The sequence below is a fragment of the Pyxicephalus adspersus genome, chromosome 5 (genome assembly GCF_032062135.1).
Source record: "Pyxicephalus adspersus chromosome 5, UCB_Pads_2.0, whole genome shotgun sequence".
In the NCBI taxonomy this organism is placed as follows: domain Eukaryota; kingdom Metazoa; phylum Chordata; class Amphibia; order Anura; family Pyxicephalidae; genus Pyxicephalus; species Pyxicephalus adspersus.
In genome coordinates, this window is record NC_092862.1 from 102220328 (window position 1) to 102241231 (window position 20904).

General features: G+C 35.8%; 1 protein-coding gene across 1 annotated transcript in view; it reads right to left on the reverse strand.

Moving 5' to 3' along the window:
• Positions 1-352: 352 nt before the first annotated feature.
• The window catches only part of NPHP3 (nephrocystin 3), a 29979-nt gene continuing 9427 nt past the window's right edge, over positions 353-20904 (reverse strand). The window contains exons 9-28 of the mRNA XM_072412307.1: positions 20288-20362; positions 19947-20111; positions 18992-19095; positions 17500-17614; positions 16872-17015; positions 15999-16096; positions 15052-15154; positions 14569-14651; positions 12798-12936; positions 12151-12315; positions 11334-11431; positions 10165-10287; positions 9808-9997; positions 9078-9319; positions 8893-8968; positions 8085-8212; positions 6977-7217; positions 4347-4472; positions 2376-2491; positions 353-1835 (exon numbers count right to left, since the gene is read on the reverse strand). Of these exons, the coding sequence (XP_072268408.1) occupies positions 1664-1835; positions 2376-2491; positions 4347-4472; positions 6977-7217; positions 8085-8212; positions 8893-8968; positions 9078-9319; positions 9808-9997; positions 10165-10287; positions 11334-11431; positions 12151-12315; positions 12798-12936; positions 14569-14651; positions 15052-15154; positions 15999-16096; positions 16872-17015; positions 17500-17614; positions 18992-19095; positions 19947-20111; positions 20288-20362 (2703 nt within the window). The 3' untranslated portion in view covers positions 353-1663. The remainder of the gene's footprint in view (positions 1836-2375; positions 2492-4346; positions 4473-6976; positions 7218-8084; positions 8213-8892; positions 8969-9077; positions 9320-9807; positions 9998-10164; positions 10288-11333; positions 11432-12150; positions 12316-12797; positions 12937-14568; positions 14652-15051; positions 15155-15998; positions 16097-16871; positions 17016-17499; positions 17615-18991; positions 19096-19946; positions 20112-20287; positions 20363-20904) is intronic.

Sequence of the window (20904 nt, forward strand, 5' to 3'; positions counted from 1 at the left end):
ACCCTCTGTGATATCTGAAGGCTTAGGCTGGGTACACAGTCCAGTGTTCGAACGACCATCCTGACAGATCCACGGACGATGAACAACGAACAAGAGCAGAATGGCGTTGTATGTACAGCACTTGTTTATGCATCATGCAGTCGTTTGTCGCTGTAAATGTTCGTGAAAGATCCTTTCCAATGACAATTATTGCACGTGTATAAATAGCCTTAGACAAACAGGTAATACCACAATACAAATATGATTGCAATAACCAAATGGTAGGGGTGTTTGCATTGTGACCATTTTTTTTAAAAAGTTGCTTTTCATCATTAAGTGGGCCTTAGACTCCGGACAAAAACCACACAGTAGCGACAAGACACTTTGGATTTAATTGCATTACAATTGGATCAGCATCTGCCAGTTAGAGTTAGTAGCATAAGGAATTATATAATCAGTACCCCTGCTTAGACTGGCATATGCACAGATGAAAGGTACTAAATACACCTTACGAGTTTATATGTGGCATATAAAAAAAAAGACAATATTACAAAACACTGGTGAATGATTTTAAGCTTAATAACATATTACAAAAATAAATATGTTGTCATATACTGCATAAAGTGACATATAAAAAGTTCTCACTAGCCATAATGATGATAAATAATAATATTACAGAAAAACAGTGCAGTTTCAAGTATATGGAATGTTTCACATTTGGCTTCATACACTTTCTCATAGAATGTTGCAAAAATTCCAACTTTTTGAAAGTGTGCCTATAACACAATAAACATTCATGATCATATAGCAACATATACATTTCAGTTTATAAAACTTGGACTGTCCTAAAATACTGTAGGCTATGAAAGATTAAAAATAGAAATCGGACCTTAATACTGTATTATGGTAAGCTACTTTTGATTCCATATGTGCGAATTGTCCTAGATTTACCAGGACTGTCCTGATTTAACTACTATAATGATCTAATTTTGGATATAAAATAGCTGAGTTTTAGGCCAGTTAGGCTCTGTACAGCACTACCAGTGTAACACTGGATCAAAACATGGACAACTTCAATTTTTTGTCTGGAGTTCAGCTAAGCTTAGTGTGCAAAGTTTTCTGAGAAATAAATGTTGATTTTTTAAATAGGTTTTTTTCTATACCTCTAATATGTGTATGTAAATAAATAATTTGGACCCTCTGTAGCCATTTTTCATTTTTAGCTTGTTAGAACCAGGCAAGTATGATCCAGAATATAAAACCTGTACCTGTGCCTGTAAATACAAACAGCATTTTCTCATTTGCTTTGGTGTATACATTATTTGAGCAGAATATGGGTATGGACACTACTATAAAAATAATTTTATGGTTCTGAACTCATTAGGCACAATTTTATATATTTAGTATTTTATAAAATAGGGCCACAAGTGTGGCAAGTAACTTCATTGCAAAAAATAATGTCGGTATGGACACTACATTTTGTACGGTATCAGATTTCAGACTGAATATTCCCATTTCTTTCATTGAAAGTGAAATATGTGCAAATGGTAACTGGTTACAGTTGGTAATTTCAATCCTGCTCTTCCACTAGTAGGGTAGTAATGAGAGGATTTTGCATAGCTGTATCTCCGATTTCTAAGCATGTTTGGCTGTTATGCACCATGATTAATGATAGGTTCTTTTTTTATTCAGTTAAGACATTTACTGGTAAAGTGTTCCTGAGACTATATGTGTCTCCTCCACTAGAGGAGTGGCCAGAGGAAGCTTTAGCTCCTAACACAGATGTTTCTGCTTCTTTAATTTCCATTGCTCTTTTATACAGCTCAGCTGCTTTTTCAAAGTCACCTTCTTCATACCTGGCAAAACAAAATGAATAATATTAAAATTGTTTCTAGTGAGTGTCTCTCATCACTTTTAAATGACTTAGTGGTTCTGAACTTCAAAATTTAATTTTTTTCATTTTTTTTAATCCTAAACATGGTATTTGTGTCTAAGCAGTACTCTGTAAATAAAACAAAGGCAATATATGTGACTAATTCTTTTTACTCAACTAATTTATTGGGACTTGCTATTTTAATTTAAATTACATATGGTTCCAGAGGTCAAATCCTAAAAGTTGAAAATTGTCTGCAGCCAATACTTTTGAACCTGTTCATTATTACAAATAATTTTCATTATAACATTCCCTCAAAACGTATCCATTCTGTGTTTACACTGAACTGCCTTGCTTAATTTATTAAGCACCCAAATCTATACATATGAAAAGGTCTGAAGTGGTTGTTTTATATGTTAATCAAGTGTTTAAGAAAAATATGGTTCTTTGCACCCATCTGCATATCTATTCTTAAATGGCTTGGTCTACAATATAAAGAATAACTGTGATTGCTAAAGTTTACCTTAGTACAGCTAAATTTTTCAGTGTTTCTCCAACCCTAGGGTGCATTCGGCCCAAGCTGTCTTCATAAATCTTCATAGCACGGTCATACAGAGGCAAGGCTTCAGCTTGTTTCTTCTAGGGGTGGAAAGCAATACAATTATTATTATTATTCTTAAAATTAATAAACAGGATTTTTATAGTGCCACCATATTATCCTGTGCTGTACATTAAATAGGGGTTGTAAATGACAGACAGATACACACAGTAACACAGTTGTTGTCCCCCGTCGTCCTGCTGGTCGCCGCAGGTCCTGGGGACACATCGCGCAATGCAGAGACGATCTCCGTGGTTTCTTGGTGACGTCGGTGCAGGTGGGAGGATTGGCGGGAAATTCAGATATTTTTTATTGGATAAAATACAAAATAGACATTTTCATATAATATAAATATTATATATATTTATATATATATATAGATTATATATGCTACTGTACACTTACATTACGTTTACCTTTTTTTTTTTTTTTTTTTACACAAATTTTTGTGTTTTTTAATTTAAAGTTTATTATGAAATTTAATAAATATTTGACATATTTTGGTGAGTTATGCCTAAAAATTATAGCCTACAATGTAAAATAAATTTCCATGCAAAAAAAATTATGGATTTAGAACGCTAGGGGGGGCTTAAATGAGCAGAAAGTAGGAGCAAGCCGAATAAGACGAGGAAGATGATTCCAGAGAGTCAGGAAAGCTCTAGAAAAGTCTTGGAGCAGTGCATAAGGGTTATGAGTGAGGAAGCGATTAGTAGGTCATTGGAGGAGTGAAGAGAGCGGCTGGGGGAGTATTTTTCTACCAGATCAGAAAGGTAAGTGAGACAATAACTGTGGAGGGATTTGAAGGCCTAGCACAATTAATTATGTTAAAAGAATTTGATGGTTCTGAACTCATTAAACACAATTTTTCAATTTGATAAAATTGGCCAGATGTGGCAAGTCAAAGCAGTTCTTTACAGTGGTAACATGCTTAAGGCTTAAGACACACATACATATATATATATATATATATATATATATATATATATATATATATATATATATATATATCGAGAGAGAGGCGATATAGATGTGTGTAGCATTTGCTGCACAGAATGGGGCCACAAACTACCGACAACATATCTGTTATTGGCAGGACAAAATTACTTACTACTGCTTCTCGCCTAACTCCTTTTAGAGGATGAATTGGTCAGGTTCTGCCATAGATACTGTTATGATTTTAAAACAAAGCAATCTTAATACACGTGATCTCCTATACACTGCATAAAGTAGGGGGCTAATCTATACAATGTATTCTGTTATAATGTAAGTGACCATTCAGGCATTATATCTGGCTTCTCCCCAACAAACCAATGAGTCTCAACAACTCAGACATCAAACCTTTTTTAGTGTCGGAACCTTGAGGTTTGAACTCACTAAACAGACCTATTGGTAAGTTGACTGAAGAACGTCCTTCAAACAAACAAAGCAGAGAATTTGGAATATGTGCACACAACCCCAGGACCCTAGGAACCCCATCCCTCACTTCTTGCTCTATATGGGGTTTTCACTTAAAATATACAGTGTGCCTATTGCTACTGTTAATTTATAATATCAAAAATGATCTGCAGAACCAGTGTCTTAGGTACTGTTTGTTCATCTGTAAAATAAAGTCTGTATATCAATAAATAAATAAATAATTATAACATATAAATTAAATAGGGCTCAAATACAAAATGGTAATTAGATTCAACTTTTTAAAATAATCAGTGTAAAATAAAGTCTGTATATGAATAAATAAATAAATAATTATAACATATAAATTAAATAGGGCTCGAATACAAAATGGTAATTAGATTCAACTTTTTAAAATATTCAGTGAGAGAAAAGGAAACCCTAAATTTCCTGAAAATGTAGAGGTTACCAATAAAGTTTATCCCTCCTTTACATAATTCTTACCATCTGACAGTACAAAACAGCAAGATTCACCAAGGCAGTTGCAACACTCGGGTGTTTGGGACCAAATGACTTCTGACGGATGTCTACAGTGAGTTCATAGAGAGGTGCAGCTTTATCGAGCTTTCCCTAGGAAAAATTCAGAAAGTGTTCACTCAAGTGAGGACTGTAAAAGGCAACATCCAAACTATAACAGCTTACATTTGTCCTCTACAACTGCATGTAACCCAACAAGGATTAAGAGAAGGCAGGGGACTTCTGAAATTTAAATCCAAAGGGTTATTAGACCTAAAGTATTGGTAAGTTTTAGTTCTGCTGCCCCATGCATGGCAAAGCGTCAGGTTGACTTAACTTCCTCCTCTTCAGAAGCACTGCTCACCTTCCTCTGTATCTGCACTAAGAATGGGAAACCCTGTGCAAGCTCCAAGTAACTAGGTCTGAAACTCACTCCATGTGACACTGTTGGGTACCTAAACCACTAAATCAGCACCACACTGCTCTATTGTGAAAGAATTGTGAAACACATGTTTCCCCATACCTGGAAGTACTGAGTATTTATCTATAATTCTGGTGGCTAAATGATGAAAAATGAGTATCTGCACCTGGGGATGGATGGCAGTCAAAATTTACTGTAGCTTTCCACTGCATAGGCTAATCAAATCACTGGTTCACTTTTTTTAACAGTTTAAATATACAAATAGACTCGTAGAGCGCATCAGGTTGCTAAGCTGACACTTACTACATTAGAATGTACATACAATAATAAACTTAGAACCAGTATGAAATATTTAAAGCACTTTAAAATCTGTCATTATCATGCTTACCACTAGATGGCAGCACAATTACAGGAAAATTTGCAGTGCTCCTAATTGTATACCTAAGAGCAGTGATTTTCAACCACTGTGCCGCGGCACACTAGTGTGCCATGAGAGATCTTTAGGTGTACCGTGGGAAATTATCTAATTACCATTGTCGAGTGTCTGTGCTGTAGTGACTGGCAGAGTAATGTAATACTCTTCCATGTCAGTGGGTGGCAGTAGGTAACAGTTTTCTTGTTTATTCTTAGAGACAAAAGAATTAGCTACAGAGTGTCATTTTGTAACATTTTTGATTTATGGTGTGCCGCAGGATTTTTTCAATGTAAAAAAATGTGCCGTGGCTCAAAAAAAGTTGAAAAACACTGCCTTAAGCCACGTACACACGTCAGATTTTTATCGCCCGATAATCGGCATCGGCCAATTATCGGGCGAAAATCTGCCGTGTGTACAGTCGGTGTCGTCCATCGTCCAGACGACCGACCTGCCGGATCCACGGACGATGGACGACAGCCGATCCTAATGAAAGGGAAGGGGAGAGCGCGCAGCAGGGTGCCGCTCCGTCGCTCTCCCCCTCCCCTCTCCATAGAGCATGAACGGTGCTGTATGTACAGCACCGTTCATGCATCGTGCACTCCCTTGTCGTTGGAAAGGATCGTGAAAGATCCTTTCCAACGACAAAAATTGGAAGTGTGTACGCAGCTTTAGAGTAGTGTTTCCCAACCTTTTTAACATGGGGGATCCCTTGAAAAAAATTGTAAGTCTTTGGGAACCCTTTACCATAAAAACTATATTCATAGCTCACAGTATATTAGTGTGATGGTCAGTGAGAAGAATGCCTCTTACATTGCTGACCACTGAAAAAAACACTCTTACAGATAGCCAAAAAGATGATTAATGTCAGTAGTAACTGACCTGAAAGTCACACATTTATCATTGCTCAAGGAAGGCTTACCAACCTGGCTGAGAAACCCTTCTTTAGAGACTTTCAGCATTATTTGGAAACATACCAAACCAACAAAAAAAACAAAAAAGTGCAGCAGTAATTACAGATAATAATAATATTCAATAAAAGCACAAAAGTTGCGCTGCATATAATGCTAACGCTAATACCACAATATAAATAATAATAAAAAAAACAACAACAGGTTCTAACACAACATACTAAAAATGAACCACATAACAATACATAAAGGAAATATAAAAGCTGCTCAGTGTACTTCCATCATAGCCATTTCATGGATCACATACACAAATTACAAAATTACTATGCTACTCAGTATATTATTACTAAGTAGAAGTCTTCCTGAAGCCCATAACAAATGTAGCCAGCTATTTTGAGGGCATGGCTGATTTCCTTTATAAACTGACCCTAATCTGCTTTTATAAGGTACCATTTTCCCTCTTGAGTCTTAATATATTAACAGACATGTTGATGGTATTGAAATATTCATATCTCGGTTTTCCAACATTCTACAACTGATTAGATTGTCCAAACATTTCTTCTAAGTGAAAACCTTACCTATGGTCCATTTGGCATGCACTGAATGTGTAACTCCTGCACATGCCCACTGGATTTACTTTATTCCAACATCAAGCTATACATGCTTTTCAATCCTAACACTAGGCATTAAATACAGTGGTTTCAGTGATCATTAAAGTTTAATATATCATGTAAAATAAATGTAAAAAGCTCAATGACTCGTAACAACCAATCTAATTTTATCTTTTGCCTGAATAATATCAGTAAAGTAGAAGCTGATTGGCTGTTGTGGATTCCCTGTGTAGCCCTTTAGTAAAGTATAAAAGTTGACTTACTTTTCTCTTGTAAAGCACAGCTAGATGTTTCACAGTATAAGCCAATGATGGGTGGTCTGGAGACAGAGCTCTCCTCCTTATGTCTAATGCTCTCTCATATAACTCCTCTGCCTTGTCATACTGCTTCTTTTCATTGTATAATGCCGCCAGATTGTTCAGAGACTGGGCACAGTCAGGGTGCTCTGGACCCAGAATCCTCTCCCTCATTTCCAGTGAACGTTTAAGAAACATTTCTGCTGTTCTGTGATAAGCCAAAAAAAGAAAAGAGAAAAAAAAATGGCATTGTAATATTATTAAAGACAATGGTGGGCCTTTTTATAATAAAATGGAGAACAGGAAAATGGCAAAATAAAAGTGGAAAATTGAGGTATCAGAATAACTAGAATAAAAGTAGTTGTCCCCCACAAGTTCTAGCAAGACCTAGTTGATTCTTTGAAAAGCAGGGGTACACACTCCATTTATATGTATTGCAGTTGCTTACCAATACTTTTCTGAAGTGTGGATAAGCAGCATGAGTAAAAAAATTGTAAGTGTAAAAAAAAAAAACACACCACTGTATTAAATTGTTGCTGTCAGTATTCACTACTTTGAAAGTGGTATAGAAAATGGGTTTCTTCTAATGATGTCATCAGGCTGTGCCACTTCACAAATATGGTGATCAACAATACAGATTATGAAAAGAGGTTAGCAGGCATGCCTTTCTTAGGTAAATCAGATGTCACTTACTAGCTCACACATCATTTACATAAAATAAATCATTAAATTTCTGCTTTAAATGTTTTTTTTCAAAGCTGTTTTAGTCTTTATCTGGCTGTCCCATAAGGCCAATGTATTGGCCCTTGTATTGCTGGCTGCCCTGTAGGACCAATGCAAACCAGTCTTCAAGATATTTTCTATATAGATGTTTATCTGTATTTTTTTTATAAACATTGGTACTTAAAAAAATGTACATACTATTTGGCATATCCACCTAAATTTCATACATGTTGTTATCTTTAACTTATATCAGAATAGTAAAATATTAAACATTAATGTGACAGATAGTAGAGAACTTTACTGAATTCTAGGTAGCCCCAAATGATTTTATATGTTAAGAATCAATACTTACTCAAGGTTATTCTGTAAGTAATACAAAACTCCAAGCTCATTCAATGTTCGAGCATTGTCAGCAGTGTCTTTGCCCAGCGTTAGTTCTTCCAGCTGAAGAGCACGGCGCCTTAACAATGCAAACCCATACTGAAAAACAGGGAAGAACAAGAGTTGGAGATCTGATACGATGAACATTTCTCACTGTGCATGAACAAGTGAGCTCCCTTGAGAACACAGGAACGTCAGCGAAACACATTGTTTATGATACATTAGGGAATCTGTACTTAATTTATTTAGGAAGAGGCTGGAGGATTGTTTTGTAAAGGAGAAGGAATTAAGATGGAAGGAGTTTTCATGGTCACTTCTTTTGGAAAAGTCACTTGCTGCCACCCAGAGTATGCCCACCTTGTCATTCTCTAAAGGTATCACCTACACAGGAGTTATTGACTGGTCTGGGATAATTATCTCAATTATTTCCTAAAGAGGCGAATGCTGGTCTGCGAAATGCGTTGAATACTAATTGAGATCAACCCATTAAAATATTTGAAAACTGTTTTTAAAAATTGTATGTACAAATAAAAGAACTTTAATTGCTTTTTATACATGTGGGTTTTCTTCTAGTGCTGTCCACTATATTCATTTGGCACTGGGCTTTGATGACTGTAAAAGCTACTGATGATGCCTCTTTTAGATGTAATTGTGTAAATTGAATTTTACAGATCAGCAAAAAAAATATTTTCAATAGGCTTGCTATTTTCAAACTGCTGTCTGGTACTGGCGTAATCTGTCATGTATATGTGTGTTGTACAAACATTTCCTTCTCATACCATACTGCCTTTTCTTCTGGCTGCTTTCTGTCGAATCCTTAAGGACCTTTTTCTAAGCTGCTCTGCTTGTTCATATCTGTAAAAAAATTGTGAAAGTCAAATAATAATTTTAAAACAGATAAAAAAATGTGTATATATATTTATTCTGTTTCTGTGGATAATATTGTCACACTAATAATTCTTACTTGTTCTGCTTCTGATAAAGCACAGCCAGAGCATCCAGTTCCCAGGCTACCCTTAGATGTTCACTTCCATACGCATTCTCACTTATTTCCAGAGCCTGCTTATATAGCTGCTCAGCATTCCCAAACTTTTTGGACTGTACATAGACCCCTGCAAGCTGATGTAGAGACTGAGCTACACTAGGGTGGTCCGGGTCCAGAGCAGTTTCTCTGATTTCCAGTGAGCGCTGAAGTGGTGTCACTGCCTAATGAAAGCAAAAAGTATATAGTAAATTAAATATTGTATATCAAATTCTGAAATAGCAGCAGTTAGATTTAACCAAATCAGTGTTTATAGTCATGCTTTCAGTTTGCATTTCAGTTAGTTAATCATAGTTTATTGTAACAATGTACTGAACATGTTTACTGAACAAAGTTTCCAAACATGACCACTTCTACCCCTGTTCCTGAATATACCTTAAAAACAAAGTAAAATTAAGGAATATGGTCATAACACAATAGGACTTTTGAAGTGAAAATATAATACAATCCACCCATCATTACACCATCTTTGGGTATAAAAACTTAAAGACACAAGACATGTCATAATAGTGATATCCTTGATGGAACCTTGAGATAATATTTATATTATTTATATATATATATTTATATAAATATAACTGTATAAATAAATATTTTTATATAAGACAGTATAGGTCTGGTTTAGGTTTAAATATTACATAGTCCAACTCACCTGATTGAGGAGACCAAGGTCTTTAAGAAATCGTCCAAGAGTTTCATAAAGGTCTGCTAAGCAGGTCATGCTCTCCTCCCCATCGCAGCTTTTCTCATATTGCTTCAAAGCATCAAAGTATTCTGTAGCCATTGCTATTTTGTCCTTACCCACAAGCTGCCAATAGCTGAGTAGCTCAGCAAAATGTCCCCTAATAGCAAAAAAACAGTGAGTAAAATTCCTTTCACACAATAAACACAGTAAGCATATTGCCAATATTAATTAGTGTGGCTGTTATTACTATTTGATCTTAGATCGCATTTTCCCTGCTACATTTCAGTGTATCGTAGTTGGTTCTGGCAGCTTTCGAACACAGACCTTTTATAAAGATTCTGGGATACAAAGAGGTTCATTAGACATCTGTGTAGCTTATGTTTCTCTCCCTGTTGCTGGTACAACCAAGTGAGTTCATCTGCACTCCTCCATGTCACAGGGTCACGGCTGAAAAAAGAACAATCTGTCATTATTTTTGAAAAGAAAGATGGTTATTTTAATTCAGTTCACGTATTTATTTGTCAGTCAGTGAACACACAGAAACAGTTCATTTTTATAGTTTAAACCAAAGCGGTCCTATTGGAGTGTATAAACTGATATCAGTGAAAAAACTTTTTGGAGATGATATGAAGTGTCCATCTTTTTCCTGATGATTCAGAAAAAACACCCAGTACTCGAGCTTTTAATACATGTTATGTTCATATAAATAGTGTACTCTAATATATAACATATAAATAGTATTCCCCTCACTACTTACCCACTATTCCATAACCCCCCCCCTCCTATTGTGTGGTACTTGCCCCACTTCTTTGTAAGATTGTAAGCTCTTCTGGGCAGGGTCCTCTCCTCCTGTGTCACTGTCTGTATCTGTGTGTCATTTGCAACCCCTATTTAATGTACAGCACTGCGTAATATGTTGGTGCTACATAAATCCTGTTTAATAATAATAATAATAATAATAATATTAATATTAACAATAATAATTCTAAACTTTTTATTCAGAAAGTTATTGGGTTACCGCTGTGCTGTCTAATTAGTTAAACCATAGTGCTCTGTTAATCATTTGTTTTGTATTTAATATTTATTTGTAAACTTGACTTTAAGTTATTATACTTTGCCATTACTTTAAACTAGTATAGCTTGCCTTTAGAAGGAATCTGCCATGGACACAGACCTTACACAGAGTTAGGACTACATGCTGCATCAGAGGAACAAATCAGTTAAGGACCATGGTGAAGGTGAACAACAGAAGGTTATGGATTTAAAAAAAAGAATCTCAACAGGCAAAGTGACATTTTCCCTTTCAGAACATAACAAGTTTTTACGAAACTCACAAACACACATAAAAAACAAAAGTTCCCTAAAAGAAAAAAAGAAAGACATAACGTAATATGTCTTAAGATGTTATGGGACATGAATGTGCCTAATTAAATAATATAATGCACACACAACAAAATAAAATTACTTTAAAACAAAGTAGGTAGCTATATTACCTTAATTGTGTGGTGAAGTACTGCACAAGTTTCTCTCTGTACTCAGAGACAATATTTTGACCTCCTTGCATATACTCCATCCTCACAGCCTCTTCTGCCTGGAGATAAAACATACAGTAAGATAGACATACTTTATGCCATAGCAGTAAAAGGTTGGGCCTTCAAGTTCTGCTTCACAAATGCTAATTAATTTGTTTGGTTTTCCATGGATGGAGTTAGACCTAAATTTTCTGAGTAACTGGTCTAGGATATGTAACATTTATTAAGAGTAATTTTTTGTCTACTGTCAATTACCACCAAATAAAGGTCAGTGTACCACAAAGTAATATTTTAGTTAGGAATGAAGTCAGTCCTTGCTTTCTTTGCCTTGGATAGTCCCAACATTGAGATCTCCCCATCATAGTTCCCTACTTCCCGGGAGTGTCCACCATTTCATGCTCTAGCTTCCCTAGCTGTAATCTTCATAATATAAAATTTTCAAGGTTGAAACCCCTCAGAATGGCAACAACAGATGATAAGATCAAGGAAAACAAATGCAAGGTGAATGTGAGATACAAAAATAAATCTGTCATGTAGTTACATTTCTGGCAACTACAAAGAAAAGGCTTTGGGTGGGCTTACTCTTCATATTAGTATATTTTCTATGATGAATATGAGGTGTACAGGTGCAAAAATGGGTTTTATAATCCTATTCAAAGATCACAGATTTGATCTTTGAATAGTACCAAAGTTTTATATAAACGTTGGTACTGTATAGCATCACATGACTATCTATCCTATAACTAGGATAACAAGAAGAACAACGTAAGCTTCTTACCTGTAGGTGCTGAAACCGGAGCAGACCACAGCTGTATCTTAACACAACCATTCTATGTAGGTGGTACACCAGAAAACTTATTACTGGCCATGTCAGTCCTGAGCACAGCTCCATTAGTTCACATTCACTGACACCATTGTGGCTGACACTGATAAGGCAAAGAATCTGTAGGAAAAATGCAGCAAGATGTAATACCAGCATAAACAGTGTAAAGAAATTGTCTGTGCACAAAAACGTTCTGGATCAACAGAAACATTTCAATTTATCTGTACAACTTCTGTGAGGATCAATGTGCTGGATTGGCATTTCTAATGTTATATTTGAATTTATGTTTGTAATATGTCTATTGTGTATTATTATATGTAATGCAGTGGTGGTCAATTTAAAAATTCTAAATGGTCACAAGTGTGGCCCTGACTCTTACACAATGCCACAGACATTCAGAACATTTTATGGGTTTAGGGAAAATGCCTTAAGTTGGTAGACCATGTAAAATGAATTGGTGACAGGGGTTCAAATAATAACATCCAGTGTCAGAGGCAAATATAAATGAATATTTCACTTCATGTTCACTTTTACTTTGTTCACATTCATAAATAAAAACTAAAGAAAATATTATGTTAGCATGAATGGCTTTATGATCTTACCTCCCTCATATAGTCCTTCTCTTTTGCACTTGGCATGAACTCCTGTACAGATCGAAGTGCAAGTCTGTAGAGTGACACAGTGTCCTGGCACTGCAAACACTGCTGCAAAGTATCTGTAATATTTCCCATGTTCCCAGCCCTGCATGAAAATCAAATCTATATTTTAAGAACATATATATCTATATTATGGTATATTGAAAGCTTTACAATTCAAACACTTACCTAAACATTATATATATATATATATATATATATATATATATATATATATATATATAACGAATACACTGTACCTACTTTTACCTTGTGCTTGTATACACATTCATACAAGCCTTTGTAGTGATATAATTCAAAAAACAAGGATGGTATGTAAAATGGTAAAGTGTAAATACTAAACAACTGTAGACCACTGCTTAAACACAAATCCAGTAAACTAATAAAGACATGACTTTTCTTATTCAATATATAAATATGTTCAACATCACAAAAATGTTGGTAAATGTAAAAAAGTATAAAAAGCTTAACACTAAGTTGATGAAGACCTTTGATTTTGTATGTTTTCAATAGTTAAATGCAGTAAAACGTTTAGAGAAGACATCAGCATCCAATTCAAGGCATGTCTACAGTAAAAATCAGGATGGCACATTCTGGTTACTTTACCAGTGGTGAAATTGGATACTACAATAGCTGGATATCAGCTGCACATTTCACATAATAGGTAGAGAAAGCAGTACAGCTGTACTCTAATGAAAGGTGTGCCAGTTCAGCAATATTATTTGAACTTTATTCTCTGCCATTTTTTTAGCTTGTGTACATGTGCACTTGTTTATGTCAGAACAGTCGTTTCCCTATACAAGTAAATGACAATGAAAATATATTGATGAAGCCTAGAAGGATGTTAGAAATAGGTAAATTTTAAGGTTCTATACATTACACACAAAAGCTGTGATGTGTAAATTGGGAGTTTATATCCTTCTGGAAAAAATGCTTGTATTAAAAGAATTGGAGTGATGATGAATGCTTGATGACCCACAGAAGGAATTACTCAGAAATGAAGCACCGAGACAGAGGACCAAGAGACATGAGTCTCATGTCTTCTGGTCCTCTGTCTCGGTGCCAGATCAAGAAGAATGAAGGAAGGTCAGAAGTGGAGCAAAGATTCTGGATGCATGTATACTTGGAGGAAGGACCAAATTTTAATGGATTCTTGTATTAGAACTGGGATAACATAGTGTACTTGCAGACAGTATACAGCCAGTGTTGGGACATAAAACAAAGGTCAGAGAACCAGGTTAAAGCATTGACAATGCTCTAACATGAATCCAGTATGTTTAGTAGTAAGAGATGGGGAAGCTATTACATTGGTCAACATGTCATATTATTAAAACAAGCAATAGTATATCAGATTATCATGTATTGGAAAAAAATTAAAATTCCTAGCTAAAGATGAAAGGTAGTCGCTAAAGCATAAAAAAGAAAAAGTGAGACTTTGTTGTCAAAAATATTCCCTGAGCAGCAAGCCTGAGGAGCTAAGAAGACAAGAACGACAAATGATTATATATTCAGTGCAACCAATTTTTAATACACATATTAGTCAATAGCCTTGCCATGCATTAGCCTATCCAAGTAATGCACCTTATAGAAAAATTCTAATTGTGCGTAAAGTGAGTTATTTACATTATGCATTGCATTTACTGATTATTTTACACATGTTGGTTGTCCACTTATTAGAAAGAGTTCAGTGGAGTAACCAATGACTGCTTTAACATACCAAATGAGAAACCTGGCCAGCAGTGTAACATATAGTGGGTTGCAGGGTGTAGCAGACCGACAGTGTCTTTCCAATTTTCTTTCCTGCAATACAATAAAGAAAAAAACAACATATGTCATACATTTTAAAGGAATTTCCATGTATGCTAAGATGCTGAAGAAAGACCATCACCCTTTCATAATGCCAAGTTCAATGATGTTGCTGGTAAAATTTAATAGAAAGTAGGTTCTGATGCTCACTAAGTATTTAAACATGTTGCGGGCTTGATTACCTAGTCTCCAGCAGCCAGACCATTCCTTAACCAATCCATACAGAAAACTCAGGTTGCACCAAATATGGCAGGCACACCTTGACTGATGCAGGCTTAGTTTATTTTTTATTTATTTGGATGTTTTAATTTACAGTAGAACACAGCATAAAACACACTGTTTGTTGTTTAGGTGGCAACAACAGACTGTCATTAAGAAAAATGTAAAACAAAACCTGTTCTTTAGTCAAGACAATACTGGCTCCACTGCATTCAAGATTTAAAAGTGCCTTCACATCTTTAGAGCTTAATGGATCAAGATGAAGAGTTGGCCATAACCTGTAAATACAAATAAAAATATACGACAAAGTCTGAGAAAAGACATTTGTACAATTTCAATGAAAAGCATCTTCATAATCTATATTAGCCAGCAGAATAATTTTGGAAATGCTCAATATAGAGAGGTGAAGAAAGATGCAGCACAAGTGGAATCGTGATGATATCTTTAAATCCTTCACCTGGGTGTATAAATATGCCTTTTTAATTGTCCAAATGCATCTTGGGCCTTCTGAAGGACAATAAGGCTCTTGTATATTCCAAAATAGGAGTAGTACCCCTATACCCAAACCTTTGCACAAACAATAAATATACTTAAAATTCACAGCAAGCTACACATATTAAAGCAAATGTGGTTTTTCTTCCTACTTTAGACATCACATTGTCACACACATCATGCTCTTCACAGTGATCAAGTCCCTCTACTAAGGTGTCAGCCCTACATCATGAAAAAAACTTTCATTACAACTTACTGCAAGTGGCTTCAGTTGTCATGCCACTCATGTGCATGTTCTCCTTGTGTTCTTATGGATTTCTTGACCTGGCGACAAGGTCTATTTAAAGTTTCAAGTGTATCCAATACCATCTATTTTTCGTTTACAAATTCTTAGTTTGTGTGTAAAATGTATGTAACAAAATAAAATATTTCAAAAGTTTTAGTTCTCCAACATGTGTTGACGCCTAGGTAATATATAAAATCTCACTAACACAAGTTGACAGTGAAGTGGTAGAATGTTTTACATTTTTATTTGGTATATGAAGGTTGTGGTATAACAGTTATGTCATCAGACAATTATATAAAAGGTACACAACTATGATATTCCTTAGTTTTAAGTGATTTACTCACCTCCATGCAGGAGGACAAGTTTCTACATTCACTGAGACAATTACTCGAACATTTACTGGTAAAGGATCAATCAGCCATTTCATATGCTTTTCTGGTTGCTGTAAAAAGACAAAATAATGGTTCATTTGGATTGGTGTATTATTTTATTTCTGTTATACAGATTCAAAAAATTTTAGTCCAGTAGAAAAGTATATTATTTTCTTCTATAGGTTACTTTCAATAAATAAAAACTTAATTGTAAAGGGAACATATGATTTGCCTCATGGAATCAGGAAGGAATGGTTGGAGAAAATTGTACCAGGGTTTTGTTTGCCTTCCTCTAGGGGTCGGCAAATTCCGGCCTTTAGGCCAGATACGGCCAAGCCAGTAGTTTGTTCCAGCCTAACACCCCCTGGCCAATCTGGCCTAATGCCGTGGGTTGCGGGCGGATCAGCCAGGGGGCGTTAGGAACTGCTGGAGCTCCGGTGCCGCCCCCTTGCAGTTGCTCCGCAGTTGCATTGATACTTCTGCTGCCGCGGTAAATAGGGAAGGCTCCCTGAAGGTAAATCCCTCTCCTCCGCAATGCATACAGAGGAGAGGGATTTCACTTCAGGGGGCGTTCCCTGAGCGGGTCCAGCCTAGTGTGCTCCTGCCTACCCATAAATGGCCTAGTGGCCATAAAACTTTGCCAACCCCTGCTCTAGATCAACTATGTCTACAGGGCTTTACACCTGGGATATATTTATTTCCCTCATGGTTAAACTTGGTGGACTTTTTTCAGTCTGACCTAATATGTAACACCTGTATTAATAGAGTTTTCAATTTTGGTATAGTGTGTACTTCTGGTAAATAAAATGATACACCCTCAATGAAAACATCATCATCATCTCCTACCTCTACTTGGTCGATGGAGTCAATAATAATGATGATATTGCCTTGGTAGCGAATAGAAAGTTTTTCAAGCCAGTGGGGAAATTCTTCCAGGAACTTTCCAGGATCCATTGAGAATGACGAGACTGACCAGGAATGTTGCATAAGCTGCATCCAGAGAAGTAAAAAAAAAAATTCAGTCACTTGCCATGTACTGTAACAAATTGTTGTTTTCTATCAAATGCTTTTCTCTTGCGGACACAACAGAGTAATTCTTTACAGGTACTGCTATCTAAGGACAAATTAGAAACGGCGAAATAAAAAGGAGCCACCTTTCTTTAGTGGTTATACCCCTTTACCTGTTTAAGAGTTCAGTTTAGCTTAGTGACCCAAGAGGTATGTGGTCCTCCATTTCTGTGAGCTCTAGTCTTTGCAGGCAGTCCAGGAGTACCTACCATACCACCCCATTCTGTGTAATGCTTCTTAGTGCCTCAAATATCTACAGAGTTCTCATCTGTACTATACATAACTATGTGCCATACATATCTATAGGTAATAAAATGTAGGTTGGATGTATATTAATAGTATATACCCCCTTTACAATTCACACTTTTTGTTGTATACACGGACCACCTAATAAAGGGAACATTACCTTGAGGGTCAGTCTTTTTATGATGAGTGTTGGCTCTGAGCTGGTAGACATTGGTTTTCCAACAAAGTGATACAACATCAGAGTGTTTGGTGAATGCTTCTGCTGAAGCTGAATCCTGTACATAGAAAGTGCAGTCGGTCATTAGAAGCCTAAACTGCTGACCTTATCATTGTTAATACTGATTCTATAGCAAAAACAACAACATACCATTACAGGAAAACAAAGCTAAATCACATACAGAGGCACTTTTTACAAACTGCTTGCATCACAGGATAATGTATTTAAAAGAAGAAGGCTTGGCTACAAAGCCTTTACCTCCAGGTCAGGTTAGTACATAACCCTTTGCATTATAAAAGAATTCAAATAATTATTATTTTGCTGTGAATGAAACTCTTTGCCTTAAGTTTAACAATATATATATATATATATATATATATATATATATATATATATATATATAAAATATTTAAATGATGTAAAAGCTCAAATCTTAATTTAGTAATACTGAATTTAAAGAAAGAATTACTTCTTACATTCTTACATTGGGCCTGGTTTATTAAATGTGCTGCTGCCCTTAAAGTGCATTTGCAGTTTTCTTATTCCTCCTGAAAGTGTGTAGTACCAAAATACTAGCAAAGCTCCTACATTCAGAGTAAAGTTGTCACTCTCACGTAGGGGGATGAAAACAGTTTTCTGTTTGGACAGCCGTGCCTTTTTTTACTGAAACACTGCAACACTGGGAGCTGCAGTGTCTAGGAGTAAATGTGTACCACATAGTAACCGGATTTAGAACTTCTTGGACTCTCATTCAGGAGCCTTCAGTTGTACTTGACCATTTTAGAATGTTTTTCTGAATGCCAGTTCAAAGCAATTCCATGATATGTTGTCCATTTGTTTAATCAGCTTCCTTGTTAATGTAAGCACATATAATCTGGAAACAGATGCAGCTGTTAGTCCTGCATTTTATGTTGGAGTTGGAGTGCCAACTCAAGTTTGAGCAAACAAGAACGTCAGCCACAAAACCGTCAAGTAAGGGAAAAATTTTTCACTCTTACGAAAGTAACATATTCTGCTTAAACTTGGGGCACAATGTGAATGGGTTTATTGACAAAAAAAATGTTATTTTGTCTGTGAACTTATTAAGGAGATTTTCCCTTACTTCTTGTGACACCCATGCAAGGTATATAAGGTGCAGTTTATACCGAGATTTAAAGTCAGGCATTCAAGGAACAGGATTCTGTCTTTTTGCATGTCCCTGGCAGAGAAATTTCCCATCCATTCCTGTCCTCAGAGAAACTCAGAAAATCACACAAATAGAACCAGAGACAGAAAAAAGAAATTCAACGTGAAATAGTTTTGCTGAAATTAGGCTTAAAAGAGCAAGCAATTTTAAAATCTGGATAGGACACTACTAACTATTCAACAATTTACTGCAACATTATCTACTACCAACAAAAACTTCAAGTTTTATAAGACAAAGTCAACAACATACCACTTTGATAAGAGAAGAGATTTCCCAGAGCCTGGACCTCCTGTTATAAGCAGAGGGGGAATCGGAGCTGGAGCAGCTACCAAATCATTCAAACGATCATAATACTAAAAAAAAAAAAAAAAAAAAAAAAAAAAAGATAAACATTGTGTTCAAAAATGAGACATTTATTCTAAAAATATAACTGTGTAAAATGTTTTCTACAATTGTAAAAATCAAAAATATAATTTATAAACATGGGCTAGAGTAAAAAAAAAACATTCAAAACGTAGGATTCATTAGTCCTCGAATATATTGAGATGGATTTTGATATAAGGGGTGTAGGACTGCAATAAGCATAGGATTTTATAATAGAAAGAATGATTTAATACAGTCATCAACACATTAAAAGAAGATACATGGAGGCTGCCATTCCTGGCCTTGTACTGTGTAAATGCTTGCTGTCTTCCTGTCATGCCAACCCTCTTGCTTTAGCACTGTGAACCTCTGACCCAGGCATAGCATGCAAATAAGCAAATACGACTTTACTGTGACTTTTTGACATGCAAAACTGTTTATATATATATATATATATATATATATATATAAAACAATTTTATAGGTTTTGTTGTATACTAATAAAAATTGTAATTGATTTTATACATTATTATCTTCTCTGTGCCAATAAAAAAGCCGGCCTTTTTTTCTTTCTGTTCCGTTCTTTGAGTTTATTCCAAGCTGTGGACGTTAAAGGATTTGGCACCTATCCAATTGATTGGTACAATATTGTGGTGCTAAGATATGCATGGCTAGCCACATTCAATGCACTAGTGTTACAGTGTTACTAGTGTTAGAAAGTGTCACCAATAAGTGCTGTTGCGGCTGAGATGTGGATTTGCACCATGTAATGGGAGGAGGAGACCACTATTTTTTTTTTGGGGTGGGGGGAATCAGATAAGGCTGAGTAATCTGCACTTACTTTATCAAAGCCCATCTCACATGTTGAATGAGATGAATGCTGGAAAGTCTCCATCTGCTCCTGCTCATCATGAACATCCCACAGCACATCTCCAAAGTCATCTTCTTCCTGAATTGCTATTTCATCTTTAGATTCAGGGTCTGAGATCTCAGCAGCTAACAAATCCTGCAAAGAAAAGGCACTTTTACTAACTGCATTGCAACGCTATAAGTTACTGTACTAACTTTCAATACTGTAAGTTTTGTGCAATATGGACCAAGTCATGACTTAATGTTTTAGGATGTCTAGCATGCAAAATACGACAATGCTGAAATATTAACACAAGCAATGGTTCCATATACCTGTTTTATGACCTTTTCTACTTGACAATATGTTTTATACGCTCCTTCTTCAGGATCCCCACTGTGGTCAATAATCTGAAACATACACACAAAAATTATTTTATTAAAGAAACACTTTGTAGAGAGATTTGGCATTACTTGTAATTGGAACAACGGGGATACAGATAGCAATAAAAAAGCACAATGGAGATTCTAATCATTCCCACTGGTGTTTGGCTTTGTTCTGGCACACTAACCTACTGAACCCTTACATTTACCACCTGGGCAGTTACCTTGAGCCTGGTTCGGGGTAAGAAAACTTGCTGAAAGCGTTTACACTGAACCAGGTTCGGGGCAGCTAAAAATAGAAACAAGTGTTACAGTGCAATCTGATTATCATACAACATTGTATGACAATCGGATTGCAACTGGAAAAAAAAAACAATTACCTTGTCCCCGCAGCTCTCTCTTCTGTCTTCTCCCGGCATGTGCAGTGACGACCTCCGGAGTTTCCCGGAGACATCGGTGCTTGCATTGGTGTGGGCAGGAGGCGGGGCGGGAAATTTAAATCATTTTGTATTGGATTCAATACAAAAAAAGCTGTATTGAGTCCAATACAAAGAAATCTTTATATAATA